Here is a 25,171-nt window from a genome sequence, read left to right as displayed (position 1 = left end):
CCAGGTTTATCATTGTTTCTTTGGCTTTCCAGCCAGCATAGCTAGGCAATCTGATATTTTCAAGTATACTGTGGAGCTATACTATTTTCTAGATAATTCAGTTTTAAATAATTTGTACTTAACTATCTTTGTTCTATCTCCTTTTTTCAGACATTCAACACACATATACAAACACACACATATGTGCACACACACACACACACACTCTGTGTCTCTCTTTCTCTCTCTGTCCGTGAGTGCATGCATGCATGTACATATGTATCACATACATGCACATACACATGTTTACAAAAGCATGCATACATATAACACACATGTGCATATACCCCCAAACCTTGATTTAGGGATACTGACACACTTGCTTTGTTCCATACAGAGTTTACAACAGACACATCAATTTCACAGTAACAGCAGGATTGTTCATAGTAAGATTACTGGACAGGGCCTAAGATTATTTTCTTTTGCTGTTTGCTATAGTGTTAAAATCATTGAGCCTCAAAGTCACTTCAGATTGTCTTCTGAGTTGGTTGTGACAGTAAGTCTTCTACACAGTTGGATTTATAGGTTTCATTTTGCTTTTATTTATTAGGGATTGCTCTGTGAAGAGGTTCCATAGAATTTCTTTTCCTAAGATTAGCTTCTCATTTTGAGTCATTGCATACCTCCTGGGAACTGTGAGCATGGTACAGAGAATGCCTTTCTGATTTCCATTCACTTTCCCCTACGATCATACCAGATGTCACACCAGAAGCTGATATCAGTAAAATGCATGTGAAGAGCTCTTGCTATTTTTTTTTTAATTTAAAACAATTTTAAAGTTCTGATATATTTTGGCCATATTCTCCCTTTCCCCTAAGTCCTTCCAGACATTTTCTCCTTCCCTAATTACCCAACTTTAAAGTCTTTTTCAAAAAACAGGCAAAACCCCCATACAACAACAGATTCCCCAAACCAAGAAAACAAAATAAAACATGACTGAAAAGGAAATAAAAAAAAAACTAATCAAATAAAAGCGTGTGCGCGTGTGCGCGCGCACACACACACACACACACGCACGCTGTGGAGTCTATTATGTGTTGGTCAACTACTCCTGAACATGAGGCCTTCCTTGAAGTGGTTGATATGCCCAGTGCCACTCCATTGGAGAAAACTGATTTTCCTTTTCCCAACAGGCATAAATGACAGTTTAATTGTTAACTATTACCAGTGTCTAGGTTCTCATTCATTCATTTATTCATTCATCCAATTTGAAATATAAAAAATATAGTAAGAATATATAAATATTAGTATATAATAAATAACATAATCTAATATATAAAATATACAAATATATTTATATAAAGTAATATATGAAATGCACAATACATATAAAATAAGTATATAACAAATGATATAATATGTAATAAAACAAGAAGTATCAGATTGAAGTTGGACAAGGCAAACCGACGGAAGGAAAAGAGTCCAAAGGAAGGCAGGAGAGTCAGAGCCTCACTGGTTCACACACCCAGGAATCCCATAAAAACGCTAAACTTGGAAGTCATGCATGCAGAGGACCTGGTATAGACCCATGCAGGCGCGGGCTGCTCCGGTCTCTGTGAGCTCATGGGCTTTGCTCATGTTGATTTAGAAGGCCTTGTTTTCTTCCTGTCCTCCATCCCTTCTGGCTCTAACCACTCTGTCCCCTCTTCCACGGGGTTCTGGAGATCTTGCCATTTTGTCACACATAACCAACACCACAATCAAGACATGAAATCATTTCTCACTGCAAAGATCTTTTTCATACAACGCCCTTAAAACCACACCTAACCTTTCCTTTCATCGAATCCTCTCACCATCTCCACTTATAAAATAGCTGCCTTACTAACCAGTTAGGAATCAGTTGGTTAGACGGAGGCACTAATTAAATATCTATCTTGAAAAAAGATTTACTTAAAGATATGTGATAACTCTTCGGTTTCCTTCATTAGAGAACATGTTGATTTTTCCTACATTCCCTAAGAATACTTTTTATGGACATAAAATTACAAATTGGCAGTTCTTTTTGAATAGCATTTGAAAAGCTTGCAGCTTCTTCCAATGGTTTGTGAAGAGAGATCTGTCTGTCAGTCCCGGGGATTTCCTTGTATGAGAAGTGTGATCATTTTACCACTGTCAAGTTTTTTCTTTGATTTTAGTCTTTGAAAGTTTATTTTTGATGTATCTTAGAATAGGTATGCTCAGCTTTATTATGCTTGAAGTTTATTTGGCTTCTTGGACTTGTAGGTTTTTGTTTGTTTTGTTTTGTTTTTGTTTTCTCTTCGAATCTGAGACATCACTGGCCGTTGTTTTCAGTCTCATTCACTTTCTTTTTGAGACTCTAACAACACACATGGGAGATCTTTTGCCACAGCCCCATAGCGGCCCTCTTTGCCCTCCGGGCTCTATTTTTTGTTTGAAAATGTGAACCTTCATTTTGTATGAGTGTTGTGCCTGCATGAATGTTAAGTACACCATGCATGTGCAGTGCCTGTGGATGCCAGAAGAGGGCATTGGCTCTCCTAGGACTGGAATTACAGACAGCTGTGAGCTGCCTTGTGGGTGCTGGGAATTGAACCCGGGTCCTCTGGAAGAGCAGCAAGGGCTGTTAACTGCTGAGCTCTCTCTCCAGTGCACCCCGCCCCAGACTATTTTTGTTTTTCAGTCCCTTATGGGCAATTTCTAGAATTTTATCTTTCTTTTACTATGTTTTTATTTTATCCTTTTCATTCTGCTGATAAGCTTCATCCTTGGAGAATTTTTTGGTTTTTTGATTACTATTTTTTTCTCAATTTTCTATTTGGTTCCTTCCTTGTATCTTCTCTGTATTTTTTCTCCTGTTTTTTTCTATTTTTCTTTTATTAAAAATAGATTTTTATCATACAATATATTTTGATTTTGCTTTCCTTTTCCCCAATTCCTCTGAGACCTTTCTCCACATCCTCCTCCATCTGAATCTGTCCTTAGTTAGAAAACAAACAGGCATCTAAAGAATAATAATAAAATAAGGTAAAACAAAACCAAACAGATTGGAATAGAAAAAGCACAAGAAACACATATAGACACAGAGACAGACAGGTTTGCACACACACACACACACACACACACACACACACTATGGGAATCCCATAAAAACACACAACTGGAGCATAATATATACTCAAAGGAACTATAAGGTTAAAAAAAAGTAAGAGTTGACAAAACATTATGAGACAACCTGCAAAGATGTCACTGAGTTCATTTTGTTTTGGCCATCTACCTTTTCTGAGACTTTTTTTTTTAATCATCATGCATGTTCAAAATTGATTAAATACTTTTATGATGAATGCTTTAAAATTCTTGTCAGATAATTCTAACATTAGCATCATTTAGACTTTTTGTACTAAGTTGATTGGATCTTGGACATTTTGGCTATTTTGTTATAAGACTAGTTGTTATTGATCACTTGTTTTGGGTAGGCTCCTCTGTTGCTGTACATGCGCTCATGTGTGTGTATGTGTGTGTGTGTGGTGTGTGTGTGTGCATGTGTGTGTGTGCATGTGTGTGTGTATATTTGTGTGCATGTGTGTGTATGTGTGTGTGGTGTGTGTGCGTGTGCATGTGCATGTGGTGTAGGTGTGTGTGCGTATGTGTATGTATGTGTATGTGTGTGCATGCGTGTGTTTGTGTGTGTGTGCGCACACACACGTGCGCATGTGCACGCACATGTGTGTTTACCAGACGATGAGAGTGGGAGTCAGGGTTCCTCAAGAGTTCAAGGTTCCCTCTGGCCCTCTCTGACATCAACATACCAGATATTCTGGAAGCATGGATACCTTACACTATTCTTTTCTGGTCTTTGGTTAGAGGACAGGATTTTCTTGGGACTTTTTTGTTGCTTTACCTTTATTGATATCTTCAGGTTATCAGTTTTACCAGAACCCAGTCCAGGAAACTTGATATAAAAGTAATACCCAGGGCACTCAACCATCCAGATATGCCTCAGGTCCCAGTGTTCTTTATTGACCTGCTTTGTTCACTTTATGTGTCACTATTGTCTATTGAATGGCTGTACTTTTAAAAATGAATATGATGGCGCTGGAGAATTAGTTCAGAGGTTGAGAGCACTGGCTGCTCTTGCAGAGGACCTGAGTTTGATTCTTACCATTCACCTGACAACTTAATGTCCATTTTCATCTCCAGTCTCAGGGAATCTGATGCTAACATCTAACCTCCTTGGATACTGCACATATGTGATTCAGGACATAAATTTGGATAAAGCACCCATGAATGTTTTAAAAAATGGGGAAAAGTTTACCTACTCCAATGTCTAGAAACAGAAATCCTTGGGATGACATTTTCATTAAATGAAAACCTAAACAGCTTTATTAGATACATATTGAACATTCCTAATCTGAATTCTTATTTATTTATTTATTTATTTATTTATTTATTTATTTAGTGTGTGTGTTAGTGTGTGTGTGTGTGTGAGAGAGTGTGTGTGTGTTAGTGTGTGTGTGTGTGTGTGTGTGTGTGTGAGAGAGAGAGAGAGAGAGAGAGAGAGAGAGAGAGAGAGAGAGAGAGTGTGTGTGTGTGTGTGTGCTGGAAATTAAACCCAGGTCCACCTGCAGGCAGGACTAGAGGTCTGCAACCCTGAAAATTCAAAATTTCAAGTTTCAGTTTTTGGAGCATTTTGAATTTTGAATTTCCTGATTAAGGATGCTTGATGAGATATCAATATCTCAAGATGTAAAAACTCTGGGTTCTGAACTACTTCTACTTCCAAGCATTCTGGGAAAATGGTACTTAACCCATATAATTACACATGGTAGGCTATGTATGCTTTTTTTGTGTGTAATTTGTTGAGATTTGATGGATGTGTATGTGAGTAAAACCATTTGCACATTCAGATAATGAATATATCCTTGATCCTACAATGTTTCTAGATCCCTTTGACCCATCTCTTCTTTATCTTGCTACCTCTCCTTTCTCTTTCTTGGGGGTGAACCACTGACTTCTCTATATACTGGAATCAACTGCTGTGTACTCTTTTTTTAGAGGTGGTGATGCCTACCTTCATTCACTCAGTATAATTATTTTCAGTTCATCCATGTGCGAGCATACATCAGTAACTTCTTTCTATGCCAGGTCTGCTGTATGGCTGCCACACTGTTTACCATTCACCTTGTTGATGAAATCTTAGACTTCTTTCTAGTTTTTGGTTGATATTAAGGAGGGCCCTTATGAACATCCGTGTTCAGTTCTTTGCATGGACACATACTGTAATTCTTCTGGGGCACACGACTCAATCACAGAATGGCTAGATCACAAGGAAGGTGAATACTTAACCTTTTAAGACATTGTTAGGCAGTCTTCCAAAGTGAAACCATTCCCTGCTGCTGTGTGTGAGGGCTCCATTGCTTAATGTCTCTGTTAATACTACACATTGCCAGTCAAGAAGAAATTTGGCTACTCTGGTGGATGTATAGTAATACTTATTATAGTTTTACTTTGTGTTCCCCTAATGAATAGTATTACTGATCATAGTATTACTGATCGTCTTTATATGCACTTAATTGCCATTGAAAACTTACTGTCTTTTTCTGTATCCACAGTTAGCCACCCCCCCATGAACAAATGTATTTATTATTCTCATGCTACTCATTGTTAGATTCCCTGCACATGCACCCTGGGTGTCCACAGTGTAACTGGCCTCACATTCTCTACCTAGAGAATCATCAGACTCTTCAGGTCAAGGGTCCAGTCTTCCGAGTCTGCCCCATTCACATACCAATCCCAAGTCCAGGCTGTCAGCTGTGTTTCTGACCTCTGGATTCAAATCAGGAGCCCCCATGGTCCTGTTCAAAATTGGGCATTTACTTCAGTGGCTCAAAAAGCCCAGAGAAACAGTTTACCTATCTGGACCAGCAGCTCATTACAAAGGACCCACCTCAGCCGTCTCCATTCCCTTGGGACTCAACACCACACATGTCCTCCTCAGCCCTCCCCTGTTCATCTCCATTCATTTGTCATTCTCTGACACCAAGGACCTTGCAGCAGCCATACTTGGTGGGAACCCAGATCAGGGCATTGCTCAACCCTCACTGAAGACTGAAGAAGCTTCTTGCAGTAGAAGATACTTAACATAGAGACCCACAACCCGACTGTGCAGAGAGCACTCATGCCTGGATGGGTGGTGTTGAACACAACCCTCACCTCTGGGCTCCGGGAAGAGATGGGAGATTGGGTCTAAGAGCCAGGAATGGTAGGTAATTTTAAAGAAACAGTGTTCTCTAGATATTCCAGGGAAGAGACTGTGACAGCATGCACAAAATTCGCACAAGCCGAAGCCAGACAAAAATCCTAGAGTCGGCGGGGGGGGGGGGGGGAGGAAGTGGGCACAAAGTTATTGGAAAATGATAGCTACTGGGAAGAAAAATCAATTTTCTTCAATGGATTGACACTGGGTATATGTCACACTCCAGGGCAGGCCCCATACTCAGGAGAAGATGGCCAACACAGATCAGACTACTTTTTTCTTTTTTTAGTGGTTTACTTCTTTTCCTCTTCCTCCCTCCTGTCCTCACTCCCTCCCTCCCTCCCTCCCTCCCTCCCTCCCTCCCTCCCTCTCTCCTTGCTTTTTTTTGTGAGAAAGAATGTAAAGTCAAGTGGGTAGAGAAGCTAGGGGAGGATCTGGGAAGATTTAGGTGGGGAAAGAATAATATAAAAATATACTGTATAAGATGCTCAAAGAGTCTTGTGAAAGAGGTGAGGAGGGCCTTTGCCATCTCTGGTTGTGATACTCCCAGCACCCCATGCTCAACAGCCAGAGTGCTCTGAACTTTATCATGTGGCTTTCTGTGGCCCCATCATTAGGTGTGCATGGCTGATTATGACACTGATTGTTAGCGATCAGCTCCACTCCCAGTGACTTTGGAGATCAGAGATTGAATGACAGAAGTTAGAGGCCCAGGGTCTGGAGGAGACTGGAAGCTCCAGCCTGGTAATTGTGTGTTTGGTATTCCTGGCAACGTTCCCAATAAGGGGCTAGGCAGAAACCTCCAACCAGTGGCGATCTTATTAGTCTACAAAAAGATACCTAGGGAATCCAGAATGGAGGACTAAAGACAATGTGTTTTTAATTATAGATGCCCCCATCATATGGTCAATCTATCCACCTGTTCATTGTAAAAGTGTTCAACATTTTTGCCCATTTAGAGACTGTTGGATTTGGGTACCTACGTAGTCCAGGAACCTTTCTTTCCCTCTCACACACAGCAAATATTCTTCTATCACTGGTTTATATTTTTGTTGCCTTAGAAGTCTCTTTCAACAAGCAGAAGGATTGAATTTTTGTGAAATCCAATTTATCAGTTTGTTTTTTGTTCTTTTCTGAATTGTGCTTTCGGCAACAGATCTAGGAAATTACTGCCTGATATAGAAGGTACAGGCTTTTCCTAGAACTTATACTTTTAGATTTTTGTTTTGGTTCTACAAATTGTACGTAGTGCAAAGTAAGAACTACTTTATTTTTGCAAGTGTCTTCTTCAGTGTAGTTTGTTGAAAAGTCCAACCCTTCCTGAATTTCCTTTGCATCTACCAACCCTTCCTGAATTTCCTTTGCATCTTTATTAATGAGTAGGTGGTCATGCATCTGTGAGTGCTCCTCTAGGCTCTCAGCTTTGCTCTCTGGCTCTGTCTGTTTTCACTTTTACCACAAGGTCTGGGTTATTGTAGTTTTATGATCCACCTTGAAATCAGATGACATTGCTGGGTGTGGTGGTGGGCACTATGTAATCCCAGTACTTAGAGGTGGAGGCAGGCATATCTCTATGAATTTGAGGGTAGCCTGGCCTAAATGTCAAGTCCAGACCAGCCTGGATTATATAGTGAGATTTGTCTTTAAAAAAAAAAAAAAAAAAAGAAGTCAGGTGATACATCCCTCTAAATTAGTTTCTTTTTTGTTTCAAAGTTTTTTTTTTTTTTTTTTTTTTTTTTTTACTATCTTAGGTCCTTTGTACCTTATATAGATTTTACTATCTATTAATTTCTATAAATCTATAGCTACATCTGGGGAGATGTAGAGTCTTCCAAGCATATCTTCCCACTTATTAGTGTTTAACTTTACCATCAGTGATTGTAGATTTTTTTTCCATGGAAACTTTTGTCAGACAGAGGAGCAATCCCTGTAGCCCCTGAGAATGTTTTAAAAGTGTGAATGGATTTGCATTTTTAATTGGCTATTGAGTTTGTGTGTGTGTGTGTGTGTGTGTGTGTGTGTTTATGTGTGTGTGTATGTCTTGTTTATAGGGTAAGTTATGTTGATTGGTTTTGAACATCTCACCAACACTGTATTCCTGGGGTAAGCATTGTCTATTTCCTGTTTCTATATAACTGGCTCCGAGTCATCAAGGTTTTATTTAGAATTTCTGTTTATCTTTGATGAGATATTGGCCGATAGGTGTTTTGTAATGCTGTGTCTGGTTTAAGTACCAAGGGTTGTTTCATGTAATGAGTTGGGAAGGGTGTTTCCCCTTTAATTTTTTAGAAGACTATCTATAGCATTGGTATTGTTTTTCCATTAAATGTTTCATAGCATTCACCGATGGACTCATTTGGACCTGATGGTTTCTTGGGAATGCTTAACTATAAACTGAATCTCATCAGCAGACATAGGGCTGTTCAGGTTGTCAGCTTCATCTTGGGTAAGCATAGGTAGTTTGTCTACTTGAGTAAGCTGTTTAAACTAGTTGTGTGTCATTGTTCCTAGGACCCTGTAAGATGGCTCAGCATATTATGGTGTGTTTGCTGTGGAATCCACATGGTGGGAGGAAGGAAAGGACTATCTCCAAAAATTGTCCCCTGACCTCCATACATGGGCCATGGCACACACGCACACACACACACACACACACACACACACACACACACACACATACTTGCACACACACTATTTGGAAACAAACAGAAAAAGTTTTTCCCCCTGCTTTTTAGTATATGTAAAGTCTGTAGTAGGTGTAGCCTTTCATCCTTATATTGGTAATTTTATTTTCCTTTTTGACTTTTGAATAGAGGCTTTTCTTTTAAATTGTCTCAAAAAAATAGCTTTTGGTAGCCTTAACTTAACTCTCTTTCTTCTTTCCTCTTTCTCCCCCCCCCCTTTTATTCTGAGATAGGGTTTCTTTGTGTAGCCTTGGCTGTCTGGGAACTAACTAACTAACTAACTAACTAACTAACTAACTAACTAACTAGGCTGGCCTAGAACTCAGAGATTTGAATGCCTCCGCCTCCCAAGTGCTGAGATTAAAGGTGTGTGCCACCACTGTCCAATTTTCTCCCAGACTGGTCTTGTACTCACTGTATAGCCAAAGATAATTAATCTTACATTTCAGATCCTCTTGCCTCTCCTTCCCAAGGCCTGGTGTTATAGGCATACTCTACCATGCCTGGTTTTATGCACAACTGAATCCAGGGTTTCATATACACCAGGCAAGCACTTTATAACTGAACCACATCCCTAGTGACCCCTACTCTCTTCTTTCAAGATAGGGGTTTCATTTGTTCTGCAGTTGAGGCTGGCTTTGAACTCCTCATCCTCCATTATCTCTCTCTCCCTGAGCTGGGATCAGTGCTGCGGGTATATCAGGGTTACCACACATCTTAACATGTCCATTGCGTGTATATTTTGCCATTTATTTAAGCAGACCCCTGCATAAGGGTATTTACTATGCTATAGTGAATAAACATTTTTACATTTAGGGATTCCTGGGAATGGGATTGGTAGGCCAAAGGGGAATGCTTGCAGAATTTCCATAGTGATACCAATTTATTTATGATGTCATATACCCTGCATCCTTTGCAGAGCAGGATGGTAGATACATTTCTAAGGACATAATATTTCAACAGTGTAGGAGACCGATACATGCTGGAGTGAGAACTAGAAATACTGATACAAAGGCTGGGGTTTGATACAATGTCAGGGACATTGTAGAGGTGATTCTTATACCAGGTAGTGGTCAGAACTATGTTTTTAAGATTACATTGTAATCTTCTATTTCTTTCTTTTCTTTTTTCTTTTGTTAAGACATGGTCTCACTATATAGTCTTGGCTGACCTGAAACTCACCATGTAGTCTAGGTTGGCCTGGCCTTGGACTCATAGAGCTCCACCTGCCCCTGCCTCCTGAGTGCTAGTATTAAAAGTGTACCAGCCACTACTCCTGGCATAATCTTAATACTCTTAAAACAAGTTCTTCTGACGTGTGTAGATGTGGGTCCTGGCGATTTTCTGCTTCTTCATATATTTCTTATGCCTTGTTGCAATGCTTTATATCACGAGGAGGCATGTTTTTCTCTCTGAATAGTCATAGTCGGTGATGATGACAATGTGATGTGACAGGAAGTGGCGCGGTGGCCACAGGCAGAGTGACTGGGGGCTCCTTACCTTGTGATCTTGGTGTGGGGAGCTGTTTTCCCAGAGAGCAGAACTCTCAGCCTTAATCCTGCTGTTTCTGGATAAACAATGGGAGACCCATTGAAATTCAGGTTGGATGGAGAGGATAGGCTTAGTACCACTGTTTTGTTGACAAAGCTAGGCTGGTCTTGACACTTAAGAGGCACCAGAAAGGACAAGCAGGAGGGATGTCCCCAATGATGTGGACTGAATTCTGGCGTGTAATACCTGTGCCCAGACTCATCATTTAAAGGAATGCTTCCCGACCTTGAAAACGGCAGATTTTAGCTAAGCTGAGAGGTTGGGCAGAGCTCCAGGGTCACAGCTCTGGTGTGCTTAGGAAACACACTTGCCCACTCTTCATTGTCTATCTGGGGCCTTGTGCTCATCTCTCTATCCCTGTAAGGATGGTCCAAGTGGATGTTTTTCAACCAGGAGCATGGACAGAGCCCCTGTGATATGAGAAAGAGTTATCTGTCCAAAATGTCTTATGCAGGCATTTTCCCTATTATAACTGCCTTGGCATGTCTGTGATAGTCTAGTTCAGATTTAAAAGTTCAAGAATTACTCAACGCCAAGTCTTGGTGAAGAATCCTCAATGCATGTCACTGTCTGTAAATGTGAAGGCCATTAATGACCCATTGTGGTGACACACAATGGGAGTGAGATGTGGAGGAGCTCTTTAAATGTAACTGATGGCCCCGAGAAGAGCCTCATGTGTGCCTACTCATTTGTCTGGCTTGGGTGGGGCTGCAGACAGGTGGTAAATGGCCAGCAGCATTTGGGATCTTCATCTGTGGTCTCTATTCCTGTCATCTGGCTCCAAGCAGATGACCTTACCTCCTTCTTGAGCTCCCATTCCTCTCTGGTTCCCTCAGCATCTTGGCTGATCCCTTTCAGCATGAGTGGGTACATGGTATGTGGGAGGGAGATGATTTCTGGTGATTGTTGGTTGAGAAGGTGGACAGACTGGACTAAGTTCTGTGAGGTAAAATTGGATTCAGAATAAAGGCAGGGTAGTACAGTTGCTGTCTAGCACACACCCTGTGAATGTATGGCTTTTCTTTCCATTACAGGGAGGGTTGGGGCGTAGCCGTGGGATGCTGCGGAAAGAATCTTCCCTCAGTGGATTAGAAATTTCACCCTTTGAAACCGGTTGGAGCAAGAGTCCTTTTCTGCTCCACTTAATTCTTTTCCTGTGCTTTTTCTATGTCACTTGGTCTTCCCAGTTCTCCCTAGCTCGGGCATTGTCAGAGATTTTCAGGCCCAAATGTGAACCACATGCATAGTGAGGTATTTGCAACCTGCTGGCCATTTGAGCCTCAGCGTCATCACAGCACAGCTTTCTATGGAACCTGTTCACCCAGAAGTGTGCAGCTTTCTGTATGAGGGTGCCTGTCACGACTGTGCTTTCACACAGGCAGAGTGTGGGAACTGGAGATGCAGTTCTAGGCAGCAGGGCTACAGTTTGCACAGGGGGTCTGTGATTGGAGGGGTAGCTCTGGCCTTGGTTGCCAGGGAGGATTGGTCCCCCTCTTGTCTCAGACCTCCTTCTTCCTCTCCTCTATACTCACCCCTAACCCTAGGCTCAGTCCTCAAGATTAATTCCCCTGACAGTGGCTGTGGCTCCATCCCTTTCTTCCTCCTCCTCCTTCTGTCTTCCCTACACACAGGCCTTTGAGTTATGTGCCTCCTCTTCTAATGAGATAAGCAACATCGATCTCATGGGGCTCTGCTCTTCCCTCCATAAGGGCAACCATAGGGTGGAATGTGTTGGTCCTATAAAGGGCCCTGGTGATTGTCACCCTGTCAAGCAGGGTGAAGGAAGGGGTGAGGAGCCCTAGGGGAGTGATTTGGGCCCATTTACATGTTGAGACAAGGTGGATTGAAAGTGAATTGGAAAGAGAAGCATGTGTCCATCCTGATGGCTGAAGAGCCGGGCAGTGGCAAGGACAAGGTTGTCACACAGGCACTGGGTACAAGATTCATCTGTATCATCGAGCTCGCGATGATCAGTACCTGACACCTGTCCAGTCTTTGTGGTTGCAGAGAGATTCCTCTTCAACATCAATTAATTCCCACCATCCTGCCCTGCAGTAGGCATTACCGATGGCCCTGATCTTATAGGCAGGAGGCAGGCTCTGCCAGGGGCTGTGCTGTTTTCTGATGTTCATGTGTGTGAGGTTCTTATACACCACAGGTCTTCTCCAATCTAGAAAGTCAAAGCAGCCTCTCTTCTACATCCACACCGGTGCTAACCTTAGCTCTTCAGGAGAGTGGATGTAAGCTACCAGGAGGGTGCCTTTGGTCCCACCAACCCACAGGGCAGTGACTAGAGCGTAGAGAGCATATAGTATCCAGACATGTGGGGACATTTTCAAATTCTGGCTCCTTAGAGCCTTTGAGAAGCTGGGCAGGATGAGCTTCTCATTTAGCTGTCTTGGTTCAGGTTGGAAACACCAGGGGGCAAAGAGGATGGGGCAAGAATATAACTCGTGGCACAGAGATGGCCACACAGATGTGGGTGGTGTTAGTATTTAGGCATCTGTGCTGACCTGCCCTTGGGATCCTGGCAGGATATGTCCTCAGCTGCAGTCACTAAGACCTGTCTACAGTCACTATGTTCCCTTTTAAAAGGTGGGCCTTGCCCATCTCCTCTCCCTCCCTCCCTCCCTCCCTCCCTCCCTCCCTCCCTCCCTCCCTCTCTCTCTCTCACCACTCTTATCCCCAGGGACCAGTCTCTGCTCCCCCCTTCTCTCTCCTCTTCCAATAAACCTCCCATGTGAGTCCTGTTGTATGGTGTGACTCCTTCCTGCTGTTTCTTTTTAAAATTATAACAGGTGGGCTCATAACTGAGGCCAGAGCTCACCCTCCAGAGTCCTTGGATGGCTTGTTAAACAAGACATTTTCTTTCCTTGTTGTTCTGGGAACTGAACCCAGGGTCCTGCACATGCTAGGTAAGGTCTCTACTACTGAGCCACATTCCCAGCCCTTCTTGAACAGTTTGTATCTCAGTGAATGGGTACCCCGGAGCCAGGACTATCAGGACCAATGGTTCTTTCCTTCTTGCATTTCTGAGTCTTGTTTAGTTCTGGTTGAGTTATTATATGATGATTCCTAGATGTGCCTGCCAAGTATGGTGTGCTAAATATAGGGGACACTAGAGATGGCATGATTCCTGCCATCCCAGCTCTTTCAAAGCCAGCAGGGGAGACACTAGTATGCAGGCAATTAATTATATTACCTTGAGGGAATACAAGGGATTTAGGATCCTACAGGAAAGGCTATTAAACCAGTCTTGGTACATCAGCAACCACAGGCAAGCAGGCCTCCAGATGTTCTCAGTAGGCATTAAAACAACCTACACAGTTCCTTGAAAACAGTGGTTGAACTCTCATAAAGGCCTATCTCCCTTCAGGTTAGAGAGCTGGTGTAGATTTCGGTCTCGAACTTCTGAGTTCTTCAGGTGTAAGGAGTAAGGCTTTCCCCTGCCGCCTGGACCCACCTTGGTGCCATCCCCAATTAACACACAGAGACTCTGTATTTGATATAATGCTTTTGGCTAGATGCTAGTTTCTTATCGGCTAGCTCTGTCTTAAGTATTAACCCATTTCTATTAATCTAAGTATTTCCACGTGGTCTCATCTTACCGGGGAGTAAGGCCGGCATCCTGCTTTCTCCAGACTCTCCATCTTGGCTCCTCTCTTACTACTTCCTCTTTCCTCCTTGTCTCCTAGTCCCGCCTATCTTGCTTTCCTATTGGCCAACAGTGCTTTATTCATTAACCAGTATGAGAAACATATTTACAGAATGACATCTCCCATTATTCAGGTCCTTGCCATTTCAGTGGAGTCACTAGCCTCAAATGAGTGGTGATTCCAGGACTTACTCTGTGATGTGGAGGAGTGGCTTCTAAAATCCTGGGGGACCTCCAGCAGTTTGAATGTCTGGATGGGGCCCAGAGTGAATGCATCCATTCAGGAATGACAAGGCCACAGATAGCATCTCCTTTAAGTGAGTCACTTTGGAAACATGGAGCCATCTCTGGGGATGCTTTCTCTCAGAGGGAGGTCGCAGCTGCCTTGTCTCCATGTTCAGGGAACCCAAGATAACTTATTTAACTCATTTAGCCTCCTTCTATCCATCTGGCACAGGCGGATCCTGAAACATTCCAACCCCAACCTTCAGATTTCCTGAGAATCAATGGGGTGGAGATACAAACCTCCAATGTATTTACCACCCTGGAAAACATGGGAATAGCTGTATCATTAAAACAGTACTTAACATACAAGTTACATGGACATTTTGGGTCCTTTAATGCTGTTATGGTTGCCAGTCAATGGAAGTCATTCTCCCTCTTAACTCTTTTTTGTTGGGGTGGGTGGTGGTGTGTGTATGTGCGTGTGTATGTGTATACATGTGTGCTTACTCATGCATGCATATAGAAGCCAAAGACAGACTTTGGGTATCTTTCTCATTGCTCTTCACCTTATTATTTGAGACAGGGTCACTCAGTGAACCTAGAGCTTTGTGTTTCAGCTCTACTGACTGGCTAGCAAGGCCCTGACATCTCTTCCCCGGTACTTGGGATTACAGGCATGTACCCTCTAGTGCTGGGAACTGAACTCAGGTCCTTGAGCTAGCATAGCAAGTATTCTACCCTCTGAGTCATTTCCCCATCTGCATTACCGTGTATGTGTGCGTGTGCGTGTGCGTGTGCGTGTGTGTGTGCGTGTGCGTATGCGTGTGTGTGTGTGTGTGTGTGTGTGTGTTATATGTGTATGTATGTATATATGTAGGCTGCTTGGCATAGACATGAAGCTGGTGGTGTTACCGGCCAAATGCAGATAGGGACTGCTTTTGGGAGATAGTTCATGCTTGCCCATCCTATAGACTTCTGCCCATTTCTTTGTGTGAGGCCTGGCACGTGTGCTAGGAAGTTTAGGAACAGAGGCTATGCATGCGGGTGTCCAGGGCAGGTCATGCCTCCATGAGTTGCCTATGTCTTCCGGCCTCTGCAATGGCTGGAAGCTGACCGTGGTGAGAGGGTGCTGTAAGTAGGCCCTTGTGATCTTGGGTCTCTGGCATGGTTCTTAGTTGAGGTTCTCAGGTAGGTTCACTGACTTTTGCTGTTCCTCTCTGAAGGGAGCTTGTTTAACTTGGCTCTGGACAGAGGGACAGTCACCGCAGGGCCACTGTCTTGCAAACCTGGTGGCTTACAAGTCTCTGCAAGTCAGATAATACCTTTTTGCTAAAGGTGGTGGCTCCACCTGGCAATGGGCCTGCTGAACATTGTGATGGGATAGACAGAGTCTGGGGTGACAAAGTAGATCACAGCTTGGATCGACTGTGGACCAGCTGAATGACACTAACAAGTTACTTCACCTCCCCGGGCTCTAGTTGTCTCTCACTATGAATGACAGGTCAGGCAGGGAAGTCTGTGATGTCCTTTCTGCTCTATAGCCTTTTATCTTTACATTGTGTCTGTCCACAGGCCTTGCTCCGGGCCAGCTGTACACGTACCCTGCCCGCTGCTGGCGCAAGAAGCGACGATTGCACCCGCCAGAGGACCCGAAGCTGCGGCTCCTGGAAATAAAACCTGGTGAGTGCCCTGTGGGGCTCAGCTGGGCCAGTGGCAGCAGAGGTGAGGAGGCTGGAGCTGCCCATGGCAAGGCTCCTTGCTCTTGTGTCCACAAGGCGAGTTTGTTGGCCCGAGGCTGCAGCTCAGTAGTAGAGAGCTTGCCTAGTATGTGCAAGGCCTGGAGGTCAACCCCTATACTGCAAGAAAAAGTAAAACAAAATAATAATAACAACGCCCCCAACAGAATGAGTTTCTGACAGAAGAATGGGGCCTGTCTGGCTCACAGAGATGTGCATGTGTGTACGCTGTGTAAGTATATCCGCTTGTCCTCCAAACGTCTATGGGCTTTGAGGTCTTGTGCCGTCTCTTCCATCTTGCTGACCCTGAGAAGCAAAGCCAGCAGCGGTAGGAGGCAGACCTTGGTGATTGCCCTACCTTACCAGAACCAATAATGCTCTGGTTCAGGTCTCTTCCTCGTTGCCTCAACAAAGACACCTTGACCTGGTATGTTCTCCCGAAGAGGCAAGGATGTCCTGGGCACTACCTCACACACACCAGTGTGATTTTCTAGGATGAACAGGCTTGCTTGTTAAAGCTAGAACTTTCTTTGGGGGTGTGTGGGAGTCAGGTTGTCAAGTTCCTTCCTGGGGTGCAGGCTTCTTTGCCTTGACCCAGCTGTGACACTTCAGACATGTGGGTGTCTTCACATCCGTGTCTGGGCTGCAACTTGCCATGGTCAGGGCAAAAGTCGCCTCACCCCTGACCTCTGCTCAGTGTGTGGGGTCCTGAGTTCTAATGGAACCCCTTAATGCTGGGATGGTTGCTTCGAACGCCATTGTCAAGGTGACACGTGGAAACAGCAATGAGTAGCCGGCCTTTTAGCCACTTTCCTCAGTGTGATCAGGACTGCGAGGTCAGCACAAGCATTGTCCTCCCAGCCTGCACCAGTCTAGGGATGATGGCAGTTCTTTGGCATTTTTTGTTCTGTGCCCGGATTTTCTTTTTGAATTGCAGTGTGCTTTGGCGCTTTTCCATGTCTCATTTTGATCTAGCCACACTTCAAGAACCTAACAGACACATGTAGCTACTGGAGCTGTGTCTGGCAGTGTGCTTCTAGGACCACACAGAAAATGTGACCCCAAGTAGCTACAGTAGTGGTGGTGGTCACTGAGAGTTTGAGGCTGGCCTGACTTATTTCGTGAGTTCTAGGTCAATCTGAGCTATATGGGATCTTGTCTAAACAAAACAAACAACCCCCCAGCCGGCCAACAACAAAAATTAAAGAATGCACTGGCTGGGGTGGCCCATGCTGTTAATCTCAGCACTCTGGAGGTAGAGACAGGTGGATCTCTGTGAGTTTGAAGCTAGCCTGATCTACATAGCTAGTTCCAGGGCAGCCAAGGCTACACAGTAAGACTGTGTCTAAGAAAGAAGAGGGAAAGCATATGTGTCAGAGGGCGTCATAAAATCAAATACACCAAGCTCAAAGGAATGAAAGGCATCCTTAACCCCAGTTTCTTACTTGATTGCAGTCCAGCCAGGTTAAGAAACTTGCTCCAAGTCACACAGGAATTCCTATGGGCCCAGCAAGGAGTCCAAATCACTTGAGTTCCGGTTCAGGGCCTCTCTGCCACCTCAGCTGCAGAGAGGTCTCTTTAGACATTTACTTTGATTATAAAATGAATAGATGTATTGGAAATTCAAATACACCAAGAGATGGTTGCAATTCCTTCAGTCATAAGTGTCGGAAGCTCAAACCTGACTAAGCCTAAGCCAATAATAGAAAACGGATGTACGGAACAGTAAATCTGGGCACCCGACACTGTTGTGAGAGCTGCATGCCTGGCAGTGTGGACAACATGCTCTTCTCCTCATGGGGAGGCAGTCCCCTTCCCCAGCTGTGGCAGAGAAGCCCTGGGGAAGACTGAAAAGCTGGCTGGGTTTTTGTCTGCTCCACAAATTCTTGTCGTCCAGGGGCCTGAGTCACCACCTCCCTCAGCAGTGGCTTCTGATTAGCATAGTGCTTGGCAAAGCCCTTTCCAAAGCTTTCCCTTTCAGCAGACTGGCCGCTCCTACCTCACACTTGGGCTTAGGGCAGGGTGGAAGGGAACAGGGTTTTAAGTTTGTTTCATAGGTGAGAGCAGCCAGCCTGTGGACAGAGTCAAGGATGTTTTACTGTGAGGACCATGTGTCTGTGAAGCCACTGATCACTGCTCATAGGACTGAAGTTAAAAGTGATTTGGGGGGTGGGGTGGGGCTTGATCTGTCTGTCTGCAGATACTCACATTGGGCATCCTGGCCTCCCAGCATCTGCTGGGAGCAGCTGTGTTTATAGGTGCAGGAGGCCTGCGTCATCCCCCGCCTGCCATGATGGCCGAGGGAGAAGGCAGGGTTGGTGTTTTCAGTAGCAGTGCCCTCCAGTAATAGTGACTGTGGCTCTGCCTCTTGGAAAGACTTGTAGAGTCTGCAAGCAGGAGTTGGAAGTGGCTGTACCAACTTCAGGGAGAAAGGCCCAGACCAACGATGCTCAGCATTCTAGAGCAGGACCTCCTCTGGAGAGAGGAGCCATGGTTCTGTGAGTGTGGGCCCTTAGGTGTATCCTTATTCCCCAAGGGTGCAGTTGTACGGTTTTGGGAGGCCTGTTCTTCCAACCAGGGCTCAGGTGCTGAGGCACAGTAAACAGCCCAGGCCAGGAGTCTGGAACTTTAAAACTATACATACTTCTCAGAGACATTTGTTCCTGCTTTGTGAAGTTATACCTACCCTGAAGCCCATGAAACCAGACACCCAAACCCCCTGCAAGTGGTGAGAAAAGATGCCCAGGAGTGGCCTTGGCTCGGGGATCAATGGCCTTAGCCTGGCAACTGGAAATGGCCAGGATGAAATGCCATCAAAGGAGCATGCCACAATCTTCCTGGAGAGACTTAGGCTGGCATTGGAAATGTGTGTGTGTGTGTGTGTGTGTGTGAGTATATATGTGAGTGTTAGTGTGTGGGTTCATGTATACCAAAGCCAGAGGTCAATCTTGAGTGTCTTCCTCAGGAACCATCCACCCTGTTTCATTAGACAGGATCTCTCATTAGTCTGGAGCTTGCTGATTCAGCTGATCTGGCTGCCCAGTGAACCCCAAGAATTCTCTTTCTGCCTCCCCAGTGGTGGAATTAGAGGGACAAGCAATCATGCCTAGCTTTTAGAGCTTATTTATTTTCAAATGTAAATTCTGGGGATTGAACTCAGGTCCTCATGCTTGTATGCAAGCGCTTTACTGACTGAGCTAACTCCCCATTCTAACACTTGGGTTTTCCAAAAGAGCCAAAGTTTCAGGGACATCCCTTCAACACAGGCATTGGTGAGCACATAGGCATCTTGGGGTGACAAGGTGACATTGTCATGGTCTGGATTCCCACAAAAGGGTGCCATCTCTGATGGGTGGAAGAATGCAGCCCCTCCAGTGCCTCAGGGGAGGTGCAGCTGGCTTCCCTCTTAGAGCATCTACTCTCATCATTTATATGATGCAGTCCCTCTCTAAGGGACTTCTTCCCTTTCCTAGGGTATGGTCTCTATAAACAGGTTGATCTGCACAATATTTTTTTAAATGGTCATTTCTTGGTTTTATTCTACTTGATTGGGGTTCCAAGAGAGCTCAGTGTTTTGATTGCTACTGTTGAGTGTGACTCAGAGGAGAGTCACTGATGGGGTCTCTGGAGAACTTGCTATAAGTTCCTATTGGGTCAGCTGTGTGTGTGTGTTTGTATACATATGTGTGCATGTAGATATGTGTGTGTGTTTAAGTGCATATGTACTTGTGTGTATGTCTGTCTCTGGATATACATGTGTGTGTTTATAAGTGTGTGTGTACATGTGTGTATGTGTGTCTCTCTATATGTATAAGTGTGTGATGTGTCTCTGTATATGTATGTGTGTGTACATGTATGTATGTGTTATCTGTATATATGTGTGTATAAATGTGTATATGTGCATGTGTGCTTGAGGCAGTGAGGGAAACAGAGAGGAAGAAGGCAGGATATGGTCCTCTGCCTGTGACAGTGGAGGGAAGTCTTAGTAGTGTCTTCAGTGTTTAAAAAGTACTGGTTCCGAGCTGGGAAGATGATGCCGTAAAGCGCTTTCCATGCACGCTCCTCTAACCTCAGTGCTAGGGAGGCAGCAGAGTCAGGAGGGCCAATAGGCCTTGCTGCCCCATGGTAAGTGAGAACCTGTCTCAAAAAGGTGGCTGCAAGGTGGTTCAGCAGGAGAAGGTGCTTGTTGTCAAGCCTGATGACCTGAGTTTGGTTCCCAGAACCCACATAGTAAAAGGAGAGAACATACTCCCGCAGGTTGTCTTCTGACCTTGCATGTGTGTGCACCCCCCCCTCCACAAACCCACACGAGAAAGCAAAGAAAAATGGAGGTGGAGAGTAGCTGAGGGAGAAAGCAATGTACTTCTGGCCTCCATACACATGTGCACAGGTATGCAATGTGCATTGACATACATGTGCATATATACACACAAATATGTATGTGAATATACACACGAACACATGCCCATGTATATACAAAGCACAAATCCATTGGGCTGGACATTCTATTGCTAGTGATATATCATGCATAGTGTCTTAGTTACTGTTCTTGCCATGACCGAGGCAACTCTTACAAAAGAAGACATTTAATTGGGGGCTTGTTTACAGTTTTAGAGGGTTAGTCCATGATCATCATGGTGTGAAACAGGCATGGCATTAGAGCTTTATCTCCTGATCCATAGGCAGCAAGGGGAGAGAGAGAGAGAGAGAGAGAGAGAGAGAGAGAGAGAGAGAGAGAGAGAGAGAGAGGAGAGAGAGAGAGACTGAGCTGGTATGGGCTCAGTGGCATACCTCCAACAATGACACACCTCCTCATCATTTCCAAAACGTTCTATTTACAAAGAATTCAAGCATAAGAGACTATGAGAGTCATTCTTATTCCAAGTACCACACACAGTACGTGTTGTTTAATTTTAGGTACATATTATCTAAACTATAAACATATTTACTTGAATTAATTATTGTGGCATTGCTCATAACCACAATAAACAAAGTTTGGAAACTATTATAGAGTCCTTTTATGGGGCCTAGTTAGTTGCATATTACATTCATAAAATGGAATATTATTTTGCCTTTTAAAAGTGTGACTCAAAGGCCAGTGAGGTCGCTGAGCAGGTTAAGGTGCTCACCACACAAGCCAGGTGACTTCAGTTCGATCCTCAGAACCCATGAAAAGGTGAAAGGAAAGAACCAGCTCCAGAGTTGTCTTCTGACCTCCATATGTGTGCCATGGCATGTGTGTTCCCCATCATGCACACACATATGCACATATTCCCCTCACGTTTTCAAAAAGTGATTCAAGAAAATCAAAGATGTCTAAGATATATGGATAACTGGGGAAAATAAATCGTGTAACATCATATATAATCTTCTTTGGCTAAAACTTGCTAAAAATCAATAATTTATTCATCTTGGCAGAAATTAGAGGAGTGAATTTATATTGGAAGGCAGCCAACCCACCTTTTCACACTTTTGGGGGTGGGCGTTCCTGGACATGTCAAGACTCCTGGGCTCCCTGTCGACGTCATCCTGAAGTGCCTCGTTTGCCTGTGGGAGGTGGACCCTGGTCTGTGTGGGCAGAAGGTCACTGCCTAGAACTTGATGGCCCCATGTCATGAGTATCCTCCATGTGAGATGCGGAGGACAGGCTACGTGAGCATCATGCCAACCCTCAGCTTGTCTTCCTGTCCTCCTTGAGGTCCCTGAAGAGCATCATGGGCTAGGTGTGAGGTGGCTGTTCCTGTGTCTGCACTGAGCTTGGTGGGCTGTCAAGGAACCGGGTTCCGGCACAGGAAGGGAGGCTGTATCTGACTTAGCTCCGCCGAGCTCCTTGCAGGACACGGCTCATCTTCAATGAGGAGGCTCCCAGAGTAGGGACCAAAAGAGCCTCGAGTGCCTGCCGTTAAGCCATTTGTTCCTGGCCAGAGTTATAAGCAGATGGAGGGGCTTCTCGATCTGGTAGCTTTCACTCCACCTGTCACTGTGACTTATGCCATCCCTCCACTTCTCTGTCGTTGTGAATGTATCATCCCTCCTTCGTTTCTTTCTTGTTGGAAAGACACATGTGTGCTGTGAGGTGGGCAGGGGCTGCATGCTGGGAAGAACTCTTTGTCTCCATATTTTCCTGGACCTATGTGCCTTTCACCTCCCCCCGTCCAATATCTCTTGAGTAAAGGGCCCGCAGCCTCCCACTTGCCTGGCGTCTGAAGAGCAACACTCACACGGCTCTATTTCTCTCAGCTGCCTTACAACTGAGTGCAGCATTGGCTGCAGCTTACACTTGGGCACAGAGGTAATGCAAGGCGTTTGCCATGTAGAGATGTCACAATTCCTACAACAGGAAATCTGGGGCTAGTGAGAAGTCTCCTCCTATTCCCACCCCCGGTTAACTGAGCTCTGTCCTGGAAAAGGAGAGGGGCAGATAGTGGACAAAACTAACTCATTCCAAAAGGAGCCTTTAACTTTTTTCTTTTTCTTTTCCTGGTGAAGGAAAGAAAAGGTTGCTAACAAACTTTTCCTTAATATCCTCCCCAGATTAAATGATCAGCTAGTTTATATCTTTCAACTCCAGATCTTTGGCCCCTGCGGTCTTGGGAAGATATTATCCTCATTTTAGAGGTTGGGAAACCGTGGTTCAGATTAGGAAGTTAATTTTGCAAGGGTCCATGGTGCAGCTGGAAAGACACTACAGGGAGCAGGTCATTCTCTCCAGGACCTGCTACACACATTCATCCGGTGCTCACACAATGTCCGGCTCTCTCCCACTTCCTGAGACCCGAGCCCCAGTCAGTGCCCCTGGCCTGCAACACTCAGGCACCAGCAGGCTCTTTGCCTCCCTTGCTGAATTCCAAGGGTAGCAGGAGGGAAGGCAGCCAGAAACGAGTTCTGGTTCTTTCTTGTTTTGGGCAGCTTTTCAATGACTGGGCATGAATGACCAGGATATACTTACTTCCCTCCTTGGGCTGCAAGGGGAAACCGACCAACCGGAGGGCGGGATCCCTGCAGGAGACTGTAGCTCAGGATGCCCCCAAACAGAGAAAGCCATACTCCAGCCAACAAGCCAGTTACAAAGACCCTCAGAGGGGTGTCCTTAAAGGAAAGGTCCAGAAGGAGGCCTGAGCCTGCCTAGGGTGTTGTCCCCGCTGTGTAGAACTGCCGAAACTCTACAGATGGGAGCAGACTGTGGCCAACTTCCCCAGCGTTTGCAAATCCTGCATCTTAATTAGTTCCCTACTGTCTTTGTACATGGCCCACATTTTAATAGTCTCTGGGCTTCTCCCACCATTTGCTCTCTGATGCTTGATGTGATTTCTCTTCTCCCCAAGACAGTTCCCCCGGCTCCTCCAACACCCTCCCGTCCAGGAACAGCTTAAAGAACGCTGATGTGCCAAGCATGTAGGTTGAGATTGATGGGGCTGTCGGCGGGCTCCAGTGCCCCCAACCCTCCTCCTCTGCCAGGCACTCCTTAGATGGATGAGTCAGGTGGGGGGTGGGCACAAGGGAGGGCAGTGGAGAAGAGACAGCAAGCCTGGAGCTAGGTGTGAGCCAGTGGCCAGTGTGACCTTCTGCTGGGCCTGCCACGGACGCTGCCGTGTCCTTCCAAAGGCAGAAGGACACGGGCTCCCACTCCCATCTGTCAGTGTTTATCTGCCTCTGTGTGGGGGTGTCTGAGCTTGGTATGGCCAGGAGAATAAATTCCTTCAAGTGCATCAGGGGAAATGACCTGTCATTTATCTCTTTCCTGCAGCGTCAGAGCCTGCAGCCGTCTATCCCAGATGCCTGCACCAGCTCCCTCTTCTGCTCTTGGTGGCCCCAGGAGTAAGGTCGCTGGGGAGAGGTGGGCAGGCCTCCAGTCCACTTCATGTTGCAACAGTCTATGTCCCTGGGACCTGCTCCTGGGCTATCCTTAGGCCTCATGGGCAGAACTGGGGTTGACAGGATTTAGCCGTCCTTGTCACTGCTTGTGTTCATGGCAAGGGATACAGGCCTACAGCGGGAGGTGGGCAGGGTAGCCACATGGCTGCTTTAGTTTTCAAATCTTCATTTTATAGATGGGCCAGAGAGCCATGTTTAGAGAAGGGGCTATATACCCCAGAATCACTTAAGTCTGCCTTTACCCCCGTCCACCTCCTGCACCTCTTTTTTCTCACTAACAGGCATAGGACAGGGACCCATCTTTATCTGCATCTCTTGCAGACAGCACCAGACCTGCTACATGGTAGAAGAATGGTAAAGACTTGTTAAATGATGCTGGGAGATCATACTGAGCTCTCATACGTCCTTTCAGATGAGGGAGGAGAAGCCTTGGCTCAGAGCTGGGCTTCCTGTCCAGCTTTATCATTGTTCTGGGTCTCTATTTAGTCATATATTGTAGACCCTTTCCAATGCTGTTTTCTCTTCTCATAATCTATTGGAGAAAAATCACCGAATACGTATCCCAAGGCCTGGGTTCAAACTGAGACTCCCCCAGCCACTAGCTTTGGGAGCTTGGGCAACTTATCTGGGTGATCTGACCTTGACTCTTCTCGTGTGAAATGTGGGTAACGATAGCTTCTTAGGGGCATTGTAAGGGCCATGTGGTAGGGAGGCACAGTGACGTTGCCTCTCCAGACACTGGAGTGAGCCCAGGGGCCTGCACTAGCTCTGCGACACTCCTCACTGCCAGTGACAAGATTGTTGCAGACAGCTTGCTGTACCGCAGGGAAATTGTGCTCTGTCTGGTCTGGAGCAGGAACGCATCACACCCCTGAGTTTTCCCCCAAAGCCTCATTCTAGCACCTTCTATGTTGAGGAGAGTTCTGGGAACCCAGCTATGGGACCCACTGTCTGCTTTTACTATAGCTGCTGTCCAGTGATATGCTAGGGCAGATAGTGGCAATGTGGTATGCTAGGGAAGGCCCATTTGCCCAAGCCTGTCTCCTGCTGGTCTGCTTTCTTCTTGGGGAACCATTGCTCTGTGCACTTGCCCAGATAAGGATCCACACCTTGGTCCCCCTAGCACTGAACATCTGGCCTTGGGACAGGTTTGCTATGTAGGGAAGCCCCCTTGCTTGGGGACCAGGGAACT

At 45.2% G+C, this 25,171-nt stretch overlaps 1 protein-coding gene across 3 annotated transcripts in view; it reads left to right on the top strand.

Annotated features, from left to right (window-relative positions):
• Dpf3 (double PHD fingers 3) overlaps positions 1–25,171 on the top strand; it is a 260,400-nt gene that overhangs the window by 115,068 nt on the left and 120,161 nt on the right. For all 3 annotated transcript variants that reach the window (XM_051196287.1, XM_051196286.1, XM_051196285.1), the window contains exon 3: positions 15,941–16,048. In XM_051196287.1, coding sequence (XP_051052244.1) covers positions 15,941–16,048 — 108 coding nt within the window. The remainder of the gene's footprint in view (positions 1–15,940; positions 16,049–25,171) is intronic.

This window comes from Phodopus roborovskii, unplaced genomic scaffold, assembly GCF_943737965.1.
Source record: "Phodopus roborovskii unplaced genomic scaffold, PHOROB, whole genome shotgun sequence".
In the NCBI taxonomy this organism is placed as follows: domain Eukaryota; kingdom Metazoa; phylum Chordata; class Mammalia; order Rodentia; family Cricetidae; genus Phodopus; species Phodopus roborovskii.
This window is presented reverse-complemented; position numbering and strand designations above follow the sequence as displayed.